The sequence below is a fragment of the Rutidosis leptorrhynchoides genome, chromosome 3 (assembly GCF_046630445.1).
Source record: "Rutidosis leptorrhynchoides isolate AG116_Rl617_1_P2 chromosome 3, CSIRO_AGI_Rlap_v1, whole genome shotgun sequence".
Taxonomy (NCBI): domain Eukaryota; kingdom Viridiplantae; phylum Streptophyta; class Magnoliopsida; order Asterales; family Asteraceae; genus Rutidosis; species Rutidosis leptorrhynchoides.
The window spans coordinates 624,231,756-624,252,371 of record NC_092335.1 but is presented as its reverse complement, the minus strand read 5'-3'; the positions used below and the strand labels follow the sequence as shown (position 1 = coordinate 624,252,371).

The 20,616-nt window shown below is 36.3% G+C and overlaps 1 protein-coding gene across 1 annotated transcript in view; it reads right to left on the bottom strand.

The window, feature by feature from the left end:
- Positions 1–20,616, bottom strand: part of LOC139902309 (ras-related protein RABE1c-like) — a 171,359-nt gene that overhangs the window by 8,953 nt on the left and 141,790 nt on the right. The window contains exons 4-8 of the mRNA XM_071884949.1: positions 10,804–10,874; positions 10,586–10,683; positions 10,402–10,464; positions 9,636–9,721; positions 4,172–4,259 (exon numbers count right to left, since the gene is read on the bottom strand). Coding sequence (XP_071741050.1) covers positions 4,172–4,259; positions 9,636–9,721; positions 10,402–10,464; positions 10,586–10,683; positions 10,804–10,874 — 406 coding nt within the window. The remainder of the gene's footprint in view (positions 1–4,171; positions 4,260–9,635; positions 9,722–10,401; positions 10,465–10,585; positions 10,684–10,803; positions 10,875–20,616) is intronic.

Below are 20,616 nucleotides of genomic sequence, written 5' to 3'. Positions count from 1 at the left end.
AAATTATCCAAATAATTTATCTCAAGTGATGATATTTTAGAAACCCGATTTTTCTAAAATCCAAGTGTCGCGTATTTGTTTAATGATCCAATCGTTAAGATCAAATACGTATAAGGTGTAGGTAAGTTTGTTATTGGGTATGACCCGACTTGGATCATAACATATTAGCCACATAAATTTAATATGTCTCTCGGGCATACGAAAAGCCTTCAATCTCCCACTTGCACGAGAAACATAAGAAATTAATGCAAGTGATGGATACCACCTAACGACCGTCCATCACCCCCAATATGTTATGACTTTGTGCCATTCAATAACATCATCCCTTTCGAGTTCCATCTCGAATATGAATAGGTGAGTCTTTCATTATTTCCTTTCATCCTAGATGTCATGTTAAATCCAAGAGATACAGAGTGATCACTCTCTTTTAGATTTAACTTTATCAGGCCTTAGACATCTGACTCTCAACGAATAAGAGGGACAAATTCCATCTTGACTACATACGTCATAAATATGTACCTTGCATTATACCTGAGCTCTTCCTTGTGAGCTACCATATTTCAGAATAGCGAAGGAAAGAATCAAGGCACAATACTTGGTAAATATCCGAACCCAATATGTATCTCAGGTCAGAGGATACAATGATATTCGCCTTTACTCAAGATTACATGTGATCAACCACAAAGGCTCCATTTAGTAAATCTTGAGAGCGGGTCTTCCAATATTTGTATCCTACAAATATCTATGAACCTTGGTTGCAACCTTGCCCTTCATTCATCCCGTGAATGTATACCAATCCAAGTTCATAATAGTCTAAACCTCACACTTGTTCCCACGAATGTGATCGACTACGGAATTTTAGAATAATTACTTATTCATGGATAAATATGCAAAATAGGAACATAACTCAAAATAAATTAATGCCATAATTATATTAATGAGTTTGAACAATTTCGTTCCGTTACAATACTTAAAACAGATTACAACCAATCACTAGAATATCGAAGCCCTAATGCACTAACATGCCCTTGATGTTTTGCACCATGTAAGAGCTTCGTGAGTGGATCCGCTATATTAAGATCTGTGTGAACTTTGAGAATACATATCTTTCCCTTTTCAACTTCATCCCTTATGTAGTTGAATCTCCGCTCAATGTGACGGGTCTTTTGGTAAGCACGAGGTTCCTTGATTTGAGCAATCGCACCCTCGTTGTCACAAAAGATCTCAAGAGGGTCCTGAATGGAAGGGACTACTCCTAAGTCGTCGATGAATTTCTTCATCCATGCAGCTTCCTGAGCTGTCAATGATGCGGCGTTGTACTCCGACTCTGTAGTGGATAAAGCAACAACATCCTGTTTTGAACTCTTCCACGAGACCGCACCACCATTTAATGTGAAGACATAACCGGACTGTGATCGAGAATCATCTCAATCAGTTTGGAAACTCGCGTCCACGTAACCTTTTACAGCGAGTTCCTCCTCACCAGACCCATATATTAGAAACATATCCTTAGTTCTCCTAAGGTATTTCAATATACTTTTGACAGCAATCCAATGACTGTTGCCTGGGTTATTCTGGTATCTACTTGTCAGGCTTAGAGCGCATGACACATCCGGTCTAGTGCATATCATTGCATACATGATTGACCCAATGGCAGAAGCATATGGGACTTTCTTCATTCTCTCCTGTTCATCTTTCGTGGTGGGGCACTGAGATGAACTGAGAAGTGTTCCCTTTTGAATAGGTACCAAACCTTTCTTAGAGTTCTCCATCTTGAACCTTTTCAAGATCTTTTCAATGTATGCACTTTGATTTAAACCTATCAGTTTCTTGGATCTATCCCTGTAGATCCCAATCCCCAAAACGTATTGTGCTTCTCCAAGATCCTTAATGGAGAAGCATTTGCTTAACCAAGTTTTAACACCTTGCATTGCCGGAATATCATTTCTAAATAACAATATATCATCCACATATAGTACAAGGAACATGATAGTGCTCCCACTAGCTTTCTTGTATACACAAGCTTCATCACCATTTTTAATGAAGCCAAATTTCTTGGCCTCCTCATTAAAACGATGATTCCACATTCTAGACGCTTGTTTCAATCCGTAGATTGACTTCTTTAACTTGCATACCTTTTTAGGATATTTCGGATCAACAAAACCCTCAGGCTGAACCATATAGACATCTTCCTCAAGATGTCCGTTTAGGAAAGCGGTCTTGACATCCATCTGCCATATTTCATAATCATAATGAGCAGCAATGGCAAGTAATATCCTAATAGACTTTAGCATCGCCACAGGCGAAAAAGTTTCATCATAGTCAACCCCTTGAGTTTGAGTGAAACCTTTTGCTACAAGTCTAGCTTTATATGTATCCAAGTTTCCATGTATGTCGGTTTTCATTTTGAACAACCATTTACAATCAACTAGCCTAGAGCCAGGAGGTTGCGCAACAAGTTCCCAAACTTGGTTGTCATACATGGATTGCATCTCAGCGTTCATGGCTTCCTGCCATTTATCTTTATCAATCCTTGATAAAGCATCTTGGTAGTTTATTGGTTCATCCAAATCAACCACATAACAACCATCCATGAGAAACCCATATCTCTCAGGAGGATTACTAATCCTACCAGATCTGCGAACGTCTTGTGTATTTTGATCATCCATCTGATCACTCTCAACATTTTCATGTTGAGTGCTAGTGTCAGTCAATTGTGTATCATCTACTTGATCTTGAACCTCTTCAAGATCCATCTTCCTTTCACTTTTGCCTTCCATTAGGAACTTAGTTTCAAGGAATTCAGCCTTCCGAGCAACAAATACATTCTGCTCGGAAGGATCATAGAAATAGTATCCCATATCATCCTTGGGATATCCTATGAAGATACACTTCGTGGATCGAGCATTCAACTTATTAGGGACGTAACGCTTAGGGTAAGCTTCACATCCCCATACCTTTAAGTATGATAGAGATGGAGGTTTTCCAAACCACATCTCATGAGGTGTTCGTTCCACTTTCTTGGTTGGGGCCATATTTAAAAAACGAGCCGCTGAGCATAGACAATAACCCCAGAATGATAGAGGTAACGAGCTTCTAGCCATCATAGATCGAACCATATTCATTAGGGTTCGGTTCCTCCTTTCGGACACACCTTTAAGCTGTGGTGTCCCGGGTGGAGTAAGTTGCGAGATAATCCCACAACTTCTAAGATGATCTTGGAAGGCATCGCTTAGGTATTCACCTCCTCTATCGGTTCGAAGTACCTTAATTGTCTTATTGAGTTGATTTTGTACTTCGTTTTGATACTCTTTGAATGCTTCAAAAGTTTCGTCCTTATGTCTTAACAAGTAGACATATCCGAAACGACTGAAGTCATCAATGAAAGTAACGAAGTATCTTTCACCATTCCTAGCTATGGGCTTAAAGGGTCCACATACATCCGAATGTATTAATCCCAATAAGTCCTTAGCCCTTTCGTAGGTCCCTTTGAAAGGTGCTTTAGTCATTTGGCCTTGTAAACAAGATTCACATACATCAAACGAATCTAGTTCATTTGATTTCAAAAGGCCATTCTTTTGGAGTGTATGCATTCGATTCTTGTTTATGTGACCAAGGCGACAATGCCATAAGTAGAAATCACTCAAATCCCTTTTGAGTTTCTTGGTGCTAGTATGGTATATTGAGCTACTAGATGATGTGTCATCATGAACCAATTCATAAATTCCATTTGAAGGGGAAGCCTTAAAATAGAATACATTATCTAAATAAACGTGGATATCATCATTAACAAAATTAAGATAAAAACCACATTGTTTTAAACGGGAAACTGAAATAATGTTTCGACATAAATCCGGTGCATACAAAACATTGTTCAAAATAAGTTCCAAACCACTTGAAAGCTTTAATACAAAGTCTCCTTGAGCCTTCACTTGCACTTTGGCTCCATTACCCATAAAGAGACTTGATGTTCCCGTTTGCTTGCTACTTCTTTTGAACCCCTGCAAAGAATTGCAAATGTGAGTTCCACATCCAGTGTCTAATACCCATGTATTAGAAGAAGTAATACTAAGCTCTACATATACCATATATATATTACCTGAGGTTTGCCCCGCATCCCTCTTTTCCTTCAACTCCTTAAGGTAGACCGGGCAGTTGCGTTTCCAGTGACCCATTTCACCGCAACCGAAGCACGGGTCTTCCTTGGGGTTTGCTTGTCCGGCAACCTTTTGCTTCTTGTTCTTGTTTTTGGTTGGGGTAACCATCCTCCCCTTTCCCTTGCCTTGATGGGCGGGTCCTTTCCTCTTAGCCGCCTTTGGCTTAGAGGTGTTATTACCTTTGGACCCACCATCATTGACCATTAGCACGGGTAAAGCCCTCTTACCCATGCTAGTTTCCGCCGTTCTAAGCATGCCATGAAGTTCGCCAATGGTCTTATCCATCCCATTCATATTGTAATTAATTACAAATTGGTCAAACCTCTTTGACAAGGAGTTTAGGATAAGATCCGTGGAAAGCTCATTAGATATGTTTAGATTAAGACGGTTTGCGCGATCAATGAGGCTCTTCATCTTAAGGACATAAGATGAAACAGATTGGGAGTCGTCCATACGACATGCATGAAGCGCTCGGACCGTTTCAAAGCGCTCGACACGAGCTTGTTGAAGGAACATCTCCTTTAATTGCGTGATCATGTCGTATGCAGTGTGATGCTCGAAATCCTTTTGGAGTTCGGGTATCATAGTCCCAAGCATTAGGCAAGCGACTTACACCGAATCGGCGCAATACTTATCCCAATAAGCCATGCCTTCCGTATCATCCTCATCGGGTTGATCGGGAATGGGGTCTTCCAACACATACGCCTTATCCTCAAGTTTGAGGACAATCCTAAGATAGCGGAACCAATCCATAAAGTTTGTATGGTTGAGTTTGTCTTTCTCGAGGAGAGATCTTAACGATAGGTTGTTCAAGTTAATAGGTGCGTTTTGCATGTTGTTGTTATTGGCGGCCATCTACAAAATTTAACAAAGTTCATTTAAGTATCGATTTTAAATTTAACAATCAATACCCTTTAAATCGAATTGATATATATATTAAATTTTAGAATCCAATGGAAAACCAAATTTCGATTAGGTGACCTTTATCCCGTCATTTGATTTAGCTAGGTAGTCATTATATGACAATTGCAATCCTTTTGCAACTTCTAAATTATGGGATCATGCAATCCTTTTGCATGACATATTTATCCCATCAACGCCTATTTGTTCCTCATGCTTCGGTGACCCTAAGTTCATGATTCCCAAATCAAGTCGTCCTACTTGTGTAAACGTGTAAACTTAACATACAAGTGGTTAGGTGACCTTTATCCCACAAGCATGCGAAATTCACCTTAATCATATTAGTTTGTTCATGACGGTTAGGTGACCTTTATCCCATCATGAGTTCCCTAATATGTCTAAGTGTCACATAAAAGGATGGCGTTTAACTTGTTTACCTTGTTTGTTAAAGGGATTTTAAGTTTTCATTATTTCTAGTTTGAGAAAACTTTTATGCCATACACCAACATGCATTTAGTGTATGGTTCATTTGAAATCTATTTTCAAGTCATGTAATTTTAGCCAATTACTTGATATAAACCATTTTATACATATGATCCTTATCATGTTCTTAATAACCGTTTATTAGCGTCTTTTGCCATTTCAATTTAACCGATTAAATTGTAGTTTGGTACATTTCATGTTGTTAATAATTTAACCAATTAAATAGTAGTTTTGCTTGTTGTTAACTTGTGTGATAACTTGTTGTAGTAACATACACAATCCACAATCATACAAGAAATTAAAACAACCACGCATGCAAAACAAATGTTCACAATCAAGCCTTTGGTAGACATTTTGTTTAGCCGAAAACAAAATGCTACCGGGTAATGGGTCAAACACAAAGTAAGAGGTTTTAACCTCCCACTTAACCTTGCATCCACATGCTTCTTGAGTTCTTCAAGTCTTCATCATCTTCATCATTTTACAAAATATATCCTAATACATTTTGTCTAAAAAATGAAATTACAACCTAATCTATTTTACATACCAAATATAAAATAAATTACATAACCAAAATAATAATATTACAAACCAAATTGAATAAATATTATTACAAACCAAATGAATGAATTAAATCAACCAAACATGCAACCATTCAAACAAGAGGTCAAGGCTTGATTGTGAATTTTAACATACAACATAATTGACCAAATGGCAAGTTCCAAAACCCATTTGGAACCTCCTTAAATTCGGCCAACCAACAAACCCACCCAAACACTTTAATTTTTGCATTTTACAATCATGCATGTACATAAAATGTAAAATATATAGTGAGTTTAATAATCATCTCGAAGCATATTTCAACAACTTCGGCTCTAGATACCATTGTAGGGATTTAACAAGTTTCATAATACTTAAAACCTTTTAAGAATCATTCAAAGCAGAAGCATGTAAATAACCATTTATAAGACTTGTTAAACTTTAACCAATTAAAGTTAAATCCCACAAGGATCAAGTTGTTTAATATACTTACAAACTACAAGAGAGTTTAGATGTTATACCTTCTCCAAGTTAGGAGGTTAAAATGATGATGAAGATGATGAACAAGTGTGTAAAATCCTAAACCTTTGATGCACCAACACCACCCTTGAACTTAGTTATGTTTTAGACACTTAATCACCTTTAAACCAAGCTTGTAACCCACTTCCTTTGAACCCAAGATTCTGGACAGCAGCTTGTCAAAAGATGATGGTGAATGGAGTCTCAAAACTATGAAACCTCAAGAGATAATACCCCAAATTTATCACCAACACCCTAGCCTTTAGTTAGGATTTTATTAGACACTTGATTAGAGCTTGAAAAACAAGAAATGAACCCACTTGTGCAGCTGCAAAACCACGACTGAAATGGCAGCAGGAAGCTGAATTTCTTGTTCTTTTTCTCACTTGAAAGAGTGTGTATGCATGTGTATTTTTATTCTTTGGTCAAGAGCATGCATCTAAGTAATTGTGCTATGTTGGAAGCATCAAAAGTGAGCATGGGTGGGCTCTCTTGGAGACCCAAATCTGCCACTCTTGTTGTGTGTTTATAAAATGTAGCAATTTTTATAAAACTTGCAAAAGAAACCATATAAATATTTGCTACTTTCATATTTATATAAACCACTTAAAAAAACATAACACAATATAGTTATTTAAACCTATAAATAACTAAATCCATATCATATATAAATTATCCAAATAATTTATCTCAAGTGATGATATTTTAGAAACCCGATTTTTCTAAAATCCAAGTGTCGCGTATTTGTTTAATGATCCAATCGTTAAGATCAAATACGTATAAGGTGTAGGTAAGTTTGTTATTGGGTATGACCCGACTTGGATCATAACATATTAGCCACAAAAATTTAATATGTCTCTCGGGCATACGAAAAGCCTTCAGTATATAAATTACTAGGATCAAAAGGGAAGAACAAGATCAAAAGGGAAGAACAAAATACGATAAAGTGACAGGAAGCATTTTGAGCCACATATTTATGAAGGTGAATGTGTAGGACCAGTGTGGAGATAATATTCTAATATTTAAATATAGGTACTGTGTGGTGGTCCATAATGCTTCACCCCTCTTCCCCTAACATGTTCTACTATGGATCCTACACTATGTATAGATTATAGATTTAATCAAGATGGAAGCACTTTTTTAGAGGGAAGTAATTTTTTTTCGTTTTTTTAATTTTTTTTTCAGACATTAAGATCACATGAAAATATGAACATTTAAAAAAGACACTTTGTGATGAATGTTATATTATTTTGACGGTAAAACGCTCGAAGAAAAAAAATGAAAACATTCAATGCATTGAATGTTTTGATACCGAGTTTTTTTAAGTGGTTAGAAATTAGGGTTTAGAAATTAGGGGGTTAAAAATTAGGGTTTAGCTATTAGAGTTTAGATATTAGGGTTTTGAGTTTAGAAATTAATGGTTTAGGGTTTAGAAATCAGGGTTTAGATTGAATATTTTAACACGAACGGTTTAGAGTTTAGGGTTTAGGGTCCCAAAACACTAAACCCTAAAAACTAAACCTTAAACTCTAAATCGGGCTAAATTTAAAAAAAAACACTTCACACAAGATGAAAACAAAACGATGCAAATAAACTCAGAATGAAAACATTGAATGCATTGAATGTTTTCATTTTTTTCTTCGAGCGTTTTACCGTCAAAATAATAACATTAATCACAAAGTGACTTTTTTAAATGTTCATATTTTCACCTAAACTTGATGCCTGAAAAAAAAAATTCGAAAAAAAAGAAAAAAATTTACTTCCCCCCAAAAAGTGCTTCCCTTATATAATATTTAATATACTATTATATATATATATATATATATATATATATATATATATATATATATATATATATATATATATATATATATATATATATATATATATATATATATATATATGTGTGTGTGTGTGTGTGTGTGTGTGTGTGTGTGTGTATATATACATATATGTATATATGTACATATATGTACATGTATGTATATGTACATATATGTATATGTACATATATGTATATGTACATATATGTATATGTATATATATATATATATATATATATATATATATATATATATATATATTAGAGGGATCAAATGAGAACATTTTAGAAATGAGAACCCTGAGAACTATCCTATTCGAGCAAAAAAAATTACGCGGCCGAACAAAAATAGCCATAGTCGAGCAATTTTTATTTTTGGTCTTTAGATGCATTGTTTGCTTTTATGTAGAACATGATGTAGAACAGCTTGTAGAACATGCTGTTCTACACTTGTTCTACATCAATTTTCATCAAATTAAGTTAGGGTTTAGATTTAGGGTTTTAGGGTTTAGATTTTAGGGTTTAGGGTTTAGATTTTAGGGTTTAGGTTTAGGGTTTAGAATGAGTTTTTTACACGAACGGTTTAGAGTTTAGGGTTTAGGGTTTAGGGTTGAGGGTTTACGGAGTAAACCCTCAACCCTAAACCCTAAACTCTAAATCGGGCTAAATAAAAAAAAAAAAAAAAAAACTGAACAGAAGTAATTAGAACAAAAAGGGAGTAATTAGAACCAATTTTAGTTCTACAATTTTGTAGATTCGAACCAAAATTTTGTAGAAAAGAAAAAATTTCACGTGGCCGAACAAAAATCTCCAATTCGAACTAATTTCTGTTCTACAATTTTGTAGAACCGAACCAAATTTTGTAGAAATAAATAGAATTGTAGAACATGTTATTTGTCATGCATCTAAAATTTTTGTTCGACTATCCACAAAATTGCTCGGCCGCGTCATTTTTTGTTCGAATTTGAGTTCTCAGGTTCTCACACTACTAGAGTTCTCAGTGGATCCCTCCCCTATATATATGTACATATACATATGTATATATATGTATGTATGTATGTATGTATATGTATATATATATATATATATATATATATATATATATATATATATATATATATATATATATATATATATATATATATATATATATAGTGTAGCTTTCTTATTCTTATAATGATCTATAGAAGTAATTTGTGATAAATACCTTAGCCTTGGAGTTAGAGGCCGCAAGCCTTTGTTTAATATCTGTCGCTATCGAAAAGAAAACTTGCTCCACGTTTAGGTTCGTTTTTGTGTTCTGTAAAAACAAGATTCATCTATGATATGTGCCAATTCTACACATGTACTTGCCAGACATTTGTGATAATATTCGTTTTTGTGTTCACAGGGAAAATCTCTTTGAATCATCTTGAAAAATGATGTGTGCCAATTCTACACATTTACTTACGAACTATTAATGGGTCGACTAGGGATTTGCTTTTTGTATAATGGGCCAAAAGACCCTCAAATCGGCCCCAAGAGATGCACGAGCCGAGAACCCGTCGCAAACCGAGAAACAATTGCCCCTCACAAGCTAAAACAGGGTATCTCCAGGTTTCAACTAAAAACCATGTGGGAGATACTAATTAGCCACTACTTTAACCCTATAAGTTATAAAGGACCAATACTTTCTTTCTGTATCTAATGTGGGACTGGTTGTTACAAAACGGGCCCAAAATCACTGTAAGTGCATAACCTCCTAAATCATTTAAGAAATTATATTATCATTATTGAGGTAAAATATATTTTCTTAATATGGTTCTTTGTTGAAAAACACAATCATAATTGTCACACTAATTATTAATAAGGAATCTCAATCTTTAAAATGGAGCGTTGCGTGTCAACCCAAAGTGACGTTTCCTACAGCAGAAAACAATCACCCGTTGCCACCTCTTTTGTTAGAATATAAGGCAGGGCATATATAACTGATTCACTTACAGTTTCAAAAAATTTAATGCCGAACTCATCAGCTAGTGCTTGGCCCTTTGCAGTGGGTACAGCCTACAACATATTGCAATAATGTGATCAGATTTATCTGCTTCCTCAGTAGCTATACAATCTAGTAAAACCTTGATTGTCATCGAATTTAAACGCATAAATATTATGAAATTGAAGACTATACCCTCTTGCTTTCATCCATGTCAGCCTTATTCCCAACAAGGATCTTGTTTACATTATCAGATGCATGTTGTTCGATGTTGCGAATCCATTTTCTTATGTCTGGCAACAACAGGATACAATATTGCAAATGATAAGATTAAGATATCGAACTAGAGCACAAGATGACAATTAAGGAGAAGTAACGAGTTATAATTCATGAAAAAGGGACAAAAATCTCACTGTTGAACGATGACTCATTTGTAACATCGTACACCAACAAAAATCCCATAGCTCCCCTGTAATAAGCTGGCCTAATTTGGAGAGGATATATTTGGTAAATTAGATATTTATCTAAAAATATGATATAAATAATCACTGCTGATATGGCCGAAACGGACGGTTTTTATTTGCGCGGTGTCGTTAGGCCGCGGCTCGCCAGGATCAGCCACTCGTGGATGAGGGTACTGTTTTAAATTTATATTTAGCGGGGCCTAAATCTTACTACTCCTTATGAGCAAGGGAAGTATGACCTAGGGTCGTATTTTTGAGATATCAGTAACATCGAACCTATATTTTAGCCTAAGATAGTTAGGGAGTAGTGGATATTTATTTTGGGATTTTCTAGTTTATAAGATAGATAAAGTAAATACGATAAAATTTGTAATTCAGATAAGGTTAAAGTAAGTGCATACTATGACTTCATCAATTATTCTGCCGAGGCCTTGTATTCATTACACTGGTCCTAAACGCCCCCTGTCATAAGACATGTCACTGGGTACTGCGTTAGGCTTGAAGATTCTGAATAGACAGCAACGTCCCTTACCCCCGACGCCCGTGCAGTCTGACTACAGGCATACATGTTCAGACGGCTCATCCAATTGAGCGACTCGGTTGGGTGACGTATTAACATTCCAAAATGGTCTAAACTTTCTTAAGCGTAATAGAATACATGGTTTACCATATCCGAGAGACGTGATGTGTTTCAATGCTTTCGTTAATGATTGGTAAAAGATAGTTAGGCCCTTAAAAAGAGTTCAACCATAAAGAACACCAGGGCCAAGTCAAGTCTGACTTCCATGAACACGTTCGGTTATCCTAACTGTCCAATCCTTTATGCATCTAAACAAACAGTTCCCTAGTTAACTAAGAATCCCTCAAGCGGGGTGCAATGCTTGAGACCGCGTTATGGTGCAGTGTACTGGTCAACACTATCCGTGTTCCATGGCCTTACTTAGCAGAGGTACAGCTTACAACAACCGCTGTGCTTCAGCATGCACGTACGAAGTTTATATGCTTGGTGACTACACTAGCATGGTCTGAGACCGACAATGTACTAGGGGTCTAGTCAGATGTTTCACTACGAAAGAGTCCTCAGTCGTAGTCCAAAGCTTGATAGACTTACTACAACCGGTGTGCCTCAGTCGATCTTACGTTGTATCCGATAGACTTCTCTTACCAAGGGGTGACACAGATAGTGTACTCTGGATCGGGGTTCGCGACTTCCCAATAACAGAACCTATAACTACGTTCTATTAGTTGGAAAAGCGATTGAGTTTAAAGCATAATCGGAAAGCATTTCGACAACATACACAGACCATAATATTATTTCGGCATTATAACTGCTTATATCATAGCATACACTAAAGATAACTACTCGCTAATCATGGCAACAATATCATAAAACATTATATAAGATAAAGGATAGAAGTACCAGTAGATTAAACGAGTTCTGAATACAAAAGTGACAACTTCAAGACTCCAGACCGTGTAGTGACCCGAACTTTTCCATGTTTATATATATTAATTGAGATTGATATTTACATGATTAAATGTTTCCAACATGTTAAGCAATCAAACTTGTTAAGACTTGATTAATTGAAATATGTTTCATATAGACAATTGACCACCCAAGTTGACCGGTGATTCACGAACGTTAAAACTTGTAAAAACTATATGATGACATATATATGGATATATATATAGTTAACATGATACTATGATAAGTAAACATATCATTAAGTATATTAACAATGAACTACATATGTAAAAACAAGACTACTAATTTAATGATTTTTAAACGAGACATATATGTAACGATTATCATTGTAAAGACATTTAATGTATATATATCATATTAAGAGATATTCATACATGATAATATCATGATAATATAATAATTTAAAATCTCATTTGATATTATAAATATTGGGTTAACAACATTTAACAAGATCGTTAACCTAAAGGTTTCAAAACAACACTTACATGTAACGACTAACGATGACTTAACGACTCAGTTAAAATGTATATACATGTAGTGTTTTAATATGTATTTATACACTTTTGAAAGACTTCAATACACTTATCAAAATACTTCTACTTAACAAAAATGCTTACAATTACATCCTCGTTCAGTTTCATCAACAATTCTACTCGTATGCACCCGTATTCGTACTCGTACAATATACAGCTTTTAGATGTATGTACTATTGGTATATACACTCCAATGATCAGCTATTAGCAGCCCATGTGAGTCACCTAACATATGTGGGAACCATCATTTGGCAACTAGCATGAAATATCTCATAAAATTACAAAAATATGAGTAATCATTCATGACTTATTTACATGAAAACAAAATTACATATCCTTTATATCTAATCCATACACCAACGACCAAAAACACCTACAAACACTTTCATTCTTCAATTTTCTTCATCTAATTGATCTCTCTCAAGTTCTATCTTCAAGTTCTAAGTGTTCTTCATATATTCTACAAGTTCTAGTTACATAAAATCAAGAATACTTTCAAGTTTGCTAGCTCACTTCCAATCTTGTAAGGTGATCATCCAACCTCAAGAAATCTTTGTTTATTACAGTAGGCTATCATTCTAATACAAGGTAATAATCATATTCAAACTTTGGTTCAATTTCTATAACTATAACAATCTTATTTCAAGTGATGATCTTACTTGAACCTGTTTTCGTGTCATGATTCTGCTTCAAGAACTTCGAGCCATCCAAGGATCCGTTGAAGCTAGATCCATTTTTCTCTTTTCCAGTAGGTTTATCCAAGGAACTTAAGGTAGTAATGATGTTCATAACATCATTCGATTCATACATATAAAGCTATCTTATTCGAAGGTTTAAACTTGTAATCACTAGAACATAGTTTAGTTAATTCTAAACTTGTTCGCAAACAAAAGTTAATCCTTATAACTTGACTTTTAAAATCAACTAAACACATGTTCTATATCTATATGATATGCTAACTTAATGATTTAAAACCTGGAAACACGAAAACACCGTAAAACCAGATTTACGCCGTCGTAGTAACACCGCGGGCTGTTTTGGGTTAGTTAATTAAAAACTATGATAAACTTTGATTTAAAAGTTGTTATTCTGAGAAAATGATTTTTATTATGAACATGAAACTATATCCAAAAATTATGGTTAAACTCAAAGTGAAAGTATGTTTTCTAAAATGGTCATCTAGACGTCGTTCTTTCGACTAAAATGACTACCTTTACAAAAACGACTTGTAACTTATTTTTCCGACTATAAACCTATACTTTTTCTGTTTATATTCATAAAATAGAGTTCAATATGAAACCATAGCAATTTGATTCACTCAAAACGGATTTAAAATGAGGAAGTTATGGGTAAAACAAGATTGGATAATTTTTCTCATTTTAGCTACGTGAAAATTGGTAACAAATCTATTCCAACCATAACTTAATCAACTTGTATTGTATATTATGTAATCTTGAGATACCATAGACACGTATACAATGTTTCGACCTATCATGTCGACACATCTATATATATTTCGGAACAACCATAGACACTCTATATGTGAATGTTGGAGTTAGCTATACAGGGTTGAGGTTGATTCCAAAATATATATAGTTTGAGTTGTGATCAATACTAAGATACGTATACACTGGGTCGTGGATTGATTCAAGATCATATTTATCGATTTATTTCTGTACATCTAACTGTGGACAACTAGTTGTAGGTTACTAACGAGGACAGCTGACTTAATAAACTTAAAACATCAAAATATATTAAAAGTGTTGTAAATATATTTTGAACATACTTTGATATATATGTATATATTGTTATAGGTTCGTGAATCAACCAGTGGCCAAGTCTTACTTCCCGACGAAGTAAAAATCTGTGAAAGTGAGTTATAGTCCCACTTTTAAAATCTAATATTTTTGGGATGAGAATACATGCAGGTTTTATAAATGATTTATAAAATAGACACAAGTACGTGAAGCTACATTCTATGGTTGAATTATCGAAATCGAATATGCCCCTTTTTATTAAGTCTGGTAATCTAAGAATTAGGGAACAGACACCCTAATTGACGCGAATCCTAAAGATAGATCTATTGGGTCTAACAAACCCCATCCAAAGTACCGGATGCTTTAGTACTTCGAAATTTATATCATATCCGAAGGGTGTCCCGGAATGATGGGGATATTCTTATATATGCATCTTGTTAATTTCGGTTACCAGGTGTTCACCATATGAATGATTTTTATCTCTATGTATGGGATGTGTATTGAAATATGAAATCTTGTGGTCTATTATTATGATTTGATATATATAGGTTAAACCTATAACTCATCAACATTTTTGTTGATGTTTTAAGCATGTTTATTCTCAGGTGATTATTAAGAGCTTCCGCTGTCGCATACTTAAATAAGGACGAGATTTGGAGTCCATGCTTGTATGATATTGTGTAAAAACTGCATTCAAGAAACTTATTTTGTTCTAACATATTTGTATTGTAAACCATTATGTAATGGTCGTGTGTAAACATGATATTTTAGATTATCATTATTTGATAATCTACGTAAAGCTTTTTAAACCTTTATTGATGAAATAAAGGTTATGGTTTGTTTTAAAATGAATGCAGTCTTTGAAAAACGTCTCATATAGAGGTCAAAACCTCGCAACGAAATCAATTAATATGGAACGTTTTTAATCAATAAGAACGGGACATTTCAGACCGCTCCTAATACAATCTTCAGCGTTCTTCTCCGGGTACTAGGTTTCCCGCACGGAGTCGAAGGCCTTGAGAGTATGACTAATATTGTACAAGAGAGAGAAAGAAGTGAATTGAAGTGTGTGTTGGAATGAATGACAAAGACCCATTAAATAGACTTGGAATTTGCCAGAATACGCCTGGCAGGCCGTATGGCAGGCCGTATGGCAGACCGTATGCCAGGGCGTATTTGGAAGGGCGTATTCAAGGCAGGCCGTTTGGTGGGCCGTATGTTGGCACGTATCTGGTAAGCCGTATCCACAGTGGCAGGTCGTATGGCAGGCCGTATGGCTTGCTGGTCAGCCTTGATTCCCTAGATCGTAACTGTAGCGACCCGACAAAATCGTCATTGACGGCGCCGTCTACTTAGGTCCCGTCACGTGGTCATAAGTCTTTAAAACAACGTTTGACCAAAAGATATGTCGCATTCATTTCAAATGTAAAGATTGTTCAAAGTTTACAAGAATAGTTCCACCACAAGTTACGTTACAAAGTTATAAGTACAAATGAAACTTATGCGACACAATTTAAAAGTAGCCAAAAGACGCTCCATGTATGCATAAATACTCGACATCCAATGCAGGTATCAAAATAATGAGCAGAAGCATGTATCATGTATCGTTCAAGGGCCTGAGAAAAACATAGAAATCTGTCAACGAAAACGTTGGTGAAATCATAGGTTTGAGTAAGTAAGTACAAGTGAACCACAAGATTTGCAACAACGAGATAATAGTAATACATTCCAAAATTTTGTTTCACGAGCACCCAATTATCAATGCTTAACATTCCTTCCATTGAACCCCATCACTTAGTGCATGAACATACACTGTTTCTCGAAAATATATTTCATTCGTAAACGGTAGCGAACCGTTTGAATGAGGGTTTGTCAAACCCATATGGATCCATACAACATAAGTTCTCGCTTACACCCGACAAGTGTAACTAATGATAATCGAATTGAGGATTTTGTTCTAAACTCGTATGTAGAATGTTTGTTTTCCTGTACTTGTGTTCACTTAGTAAAAGAAATGTTTATGTTTTCTCATCCCAAATGTAAGTTCAAAAAGAGTAAAAGTGGGACTATGATCTCACCTTGAGTGCACGAGTAGTAAAGTACTTCAACAAGTAAATGTGTGCAAAGAACAATGCTAGTCTTGACCTAAACAAATAGGTCGTATCAACAACGGTAAACACAAAAGGTCAAAGATGTTCAATTAGTCCTATGGCTCGTTACGACTCGATTACGTAGCATGTGAATCAATTTGTCAAGTTTCATGCAAGATACAAGTATAGAAACAAGTTAGGAATGTTGCATAATCATTTGGTTAAGTTTGACAAAAAGTCAAACTTTGGTCGGTCAAAGTCAACAAAAAAGTCAACACGTTCGGGTCGGGTCCCGAACTATTTTTCTGAGGTTTTTAATCATATATAAGCATGTTAGAACAAGTTACATGTGAATCGGAGGTCCATAGCATAGCAAACATTTTCCGTAAAATGACCAACGAGGACAGTAGCCTGCCAGTGCATCTGGACGGCGTCCAGATTTTCTGGACGGCGTCCAGCTTTGAAGGCTGGGACGGCGTCCAGACTTTCTGGATGGCGTCCAGCTTTGAATACTGGGACGGTGTCCAAGTATCTGGACGGCGTCCAGGTTGGATTTCAAGTCTGATGCAGAACTCCTAAGTGCACGAACCAAAAACCAAATAAACACAATTTATGATCCGCAAACAATCAAGTCAAGTATTTTATACCGTTGGGAAGGTAATTTGACGAAGAAAACGACTAGACACATTTCAACAAGTAATTTAACACCTACAACAACCCAAAACCGCATTAAACGTTCATAATCAAAGGTTCAAGTTCTAAAACGCATTTCATGATTCGGGTAACCAATTTACATGTATGATATGCCGTTTCGAAGGTAATCAAACACACGTTGCAAAAAAACACTTATCAACAATATTTCATAGCATTTGATACATCAAAAGTTCATATAAAGCTTATCAAACCCTAACCAACATCTCAAAACCAATAATCATGTTAATGTAAGGTTTTCATGTCAATCAACACACCAAAACGAAGTTAATGAAGTAACTAACACTTTGAACACACAACCATTAAAATCTAAACACATTTTATCATTCAAAATCAAAGGTTAAACTAACCCATTTCAAGTGTTCATGCTAGTTACACCAAATAACAAGATCGAGCCTACAAATTACATACACGACATCACAATGAGCCATAGACACTAACTAACACCATTTCAAGTCAAAAACACGAATTTAGAGAAATCTAGAGTTTTAGAAATGTTACCCAAACGAGATGAAGTTGGTACCAAAATGAAGAGGATGAAGAGAGGATCACGAATATGTAATTTATTTTGTTGTAAGCCTCCTAGATCGAATTTAGATGATGATTGAATGAATTTGGTAATTGTGTGTGTGTTCTTGCTAGAGAGAAAGAGAGAGAGATTGAGATGGTTGAATGGTGGTGATTGGGGTGGACTAGTTGACCTAGTCAACTAGTTTGCCCCGTGTCTATTTTAGTCCCTCAAGTTTGAATCGGGTGCGTGAATTACCTAATCGAGATAATTTAAAACGCGTATTAACGAAAGATGTTATAAATATATAACGGAATTTAAAATAGTTAAACGGAAAGTAACCAGAAAAAGGCGGGATGTTACATTACCTACTCCTTAAAAGAAATTTCGTCCCAAAATTTAAGTAGGCGTAGTAGTCGTTGTTTCTTCCTCGAGATCTTGCGTTTTCGAATTCACGAATAGATGAGGATACTTTCTTTGCATTTGATCTTGTCTTTCCCAAGTAAACTCGGGTCCCCTTTTGGCATTCCAACAGACTTTAACAATCAGAATTCGGCTTTGTTTCAATGTCTTGACGGAGGTGTCCACAATTTCAAACGGTTCCTCCACAAAATGAAGTTTGTCATCAATAGTAAGTTCCTCGAGAGGGATGACGATATCGGGTTCGGCAAGACACTTTTTCAAGTTAGATACATGGAAGGTAGGATGAACGGAGCTCAATTGAGGCGGAAGATCTAAACGATAAGCAACGGTTCCAATACGCTCCAAGATTTCGAAAGGACCAATATACCGCGGATTTAGCTTCCCGCGTTTCCCAAAACGGATTACACCCTTCCAAGGTGCGACTTTTAACATGACGCGGTCACCGACTTGAAATTCAAGGTCGTTGCGTCTTTTATCGGTATAGCACTTTTGACGACTCCGGGCCGTCCGAAGCCTATCTCGGATTTGAACGATCTTCTCGGTGGTTTCGTGAATGAGTTCGGGTCCGGTGATTTGTACGTCGCCTACCTCGGCCCAACAAAGAGGTGAACGACATTTTCGGCCATATAGCGCTTCAAAAGGTGCGGCTTTAATACTCGCGTGATAACTATTGTTGTAAGAGAACTCGGCGAGAGGTAAGTGCTTGTCCCAAGCTTTTCCGAAATCAACCACGCAAGCTCGTAACATGTCCTCTAAGGTTTGAATTGTACGTTCGCTTTGTCCATCGGTTTGAGGATGATATGCGGTGCTCATGTCTAAACGCGTTCCCAATGCTTCTTGCAATGTACGCCAAAATCTAGAAACGAAACGGCCATCTCGGTCGGAGATAATCGATAAAGGTACACCGTGTCGGGCTACGATCTCCTTAATGTAAAGTTGTGCAAGTTTCTCCATTTTGTCCGTTTCTTTCATGGCAAGGAAGTGTGCGGATTTGGTGAGACGGTCAACAATAACCCAAATGGTATCATAACCGCCCGTCGTTTTTGGTAGCTTGGTGATAAAATCCATCGTTATCCTTTCCCACTTCCATTGCGGGATCTCGGGTTGTTGAAGTAGTCCGGACGGTCTTTGGTGTTCAGCTTTGACTTTGGAACATGTCAAACACTTGGAAACATAAGTAGCTACGTCCCTTTTGATGTTTGGCCACCAATATAGTTGTTTAAGGTCGTGGTACATCTTATTGGCACCGGGGTGAATCGAGTATCGTGACTTATGGGCTTCATCTAAAATAAGGCTTCGTAGGTCCCCATAACTAGGCACCCAAATCCTTCCGGCGTAATATCGGAGTCCGGTCTCCCTAATTTTAAAATTGAGAGACGAGAATGTTCAAGAGCTCGTGTGAAAGGTTTTCATCCTTGAGAGCCTCATCTTGGGCTACCCGAATTTGGCTATTAAGGTTTGTGTGGATGGTGATGTTTAAGGCTCGGACACGAAGAGGCACCGCTCTTTCTTTTCGACTTAAGGCATCGGCTACTACATTTGCCTTCCCGGGATGGTAACGAAGCTCGCAATAGTAATCGTTTAAGGTTTCAATCCACCTTCGTTGTCTCATGTTTAGTTGCTTTTGATCGAAGATGTGTTGAAGGCTTTTGTGATCGGTGAAGATAGTACTCTTGGTTCCATAAAGATAGTGTCTCCACATTTTAAGTGCAAAGACAACGGCTCCGAGTTCGAGATCATGCGTCGTGTAGTTTCGTTCATGAATTTTGAGTTGTTGAGAAGCATAAGCAATGACTTTTGTTTGTTGAATCAATACACACCCAAAACCATGTTTCGAGGCATCGCAATATACAACAAAGTCATCATTGCCTTCGGGAAGTGACAAGATAGGAGCGGTGGTTAGCTTCGTTTTCAAGATTTGGAATGCGGATTCATGCTCGGTCGCCTAAATGAATTTCTTTCCCTTATGAGTTAATGCGGTTAGAGGACGTGCAACCAAAGAGAAGTTTTCGATGAATCTACGATAGTACCCGGCGAGACCCAAGAATTGACGAATGTGAGTAGGAGTAGTAGGAGTCTCCCATTTACTAATGGCTTCGATTTTCGTGGGATCGACTTTAATACCTTGATCACTTACAACATGACCAAGAAATTGAACTTCCTTCAACCAAAATTCACACTTGGAGAATTTGGCGTAAAGTCGTTCTTGTCTCAAGAGTTCAAGCACAAGTCGGAGATGTTGTTCGTGCTCTTC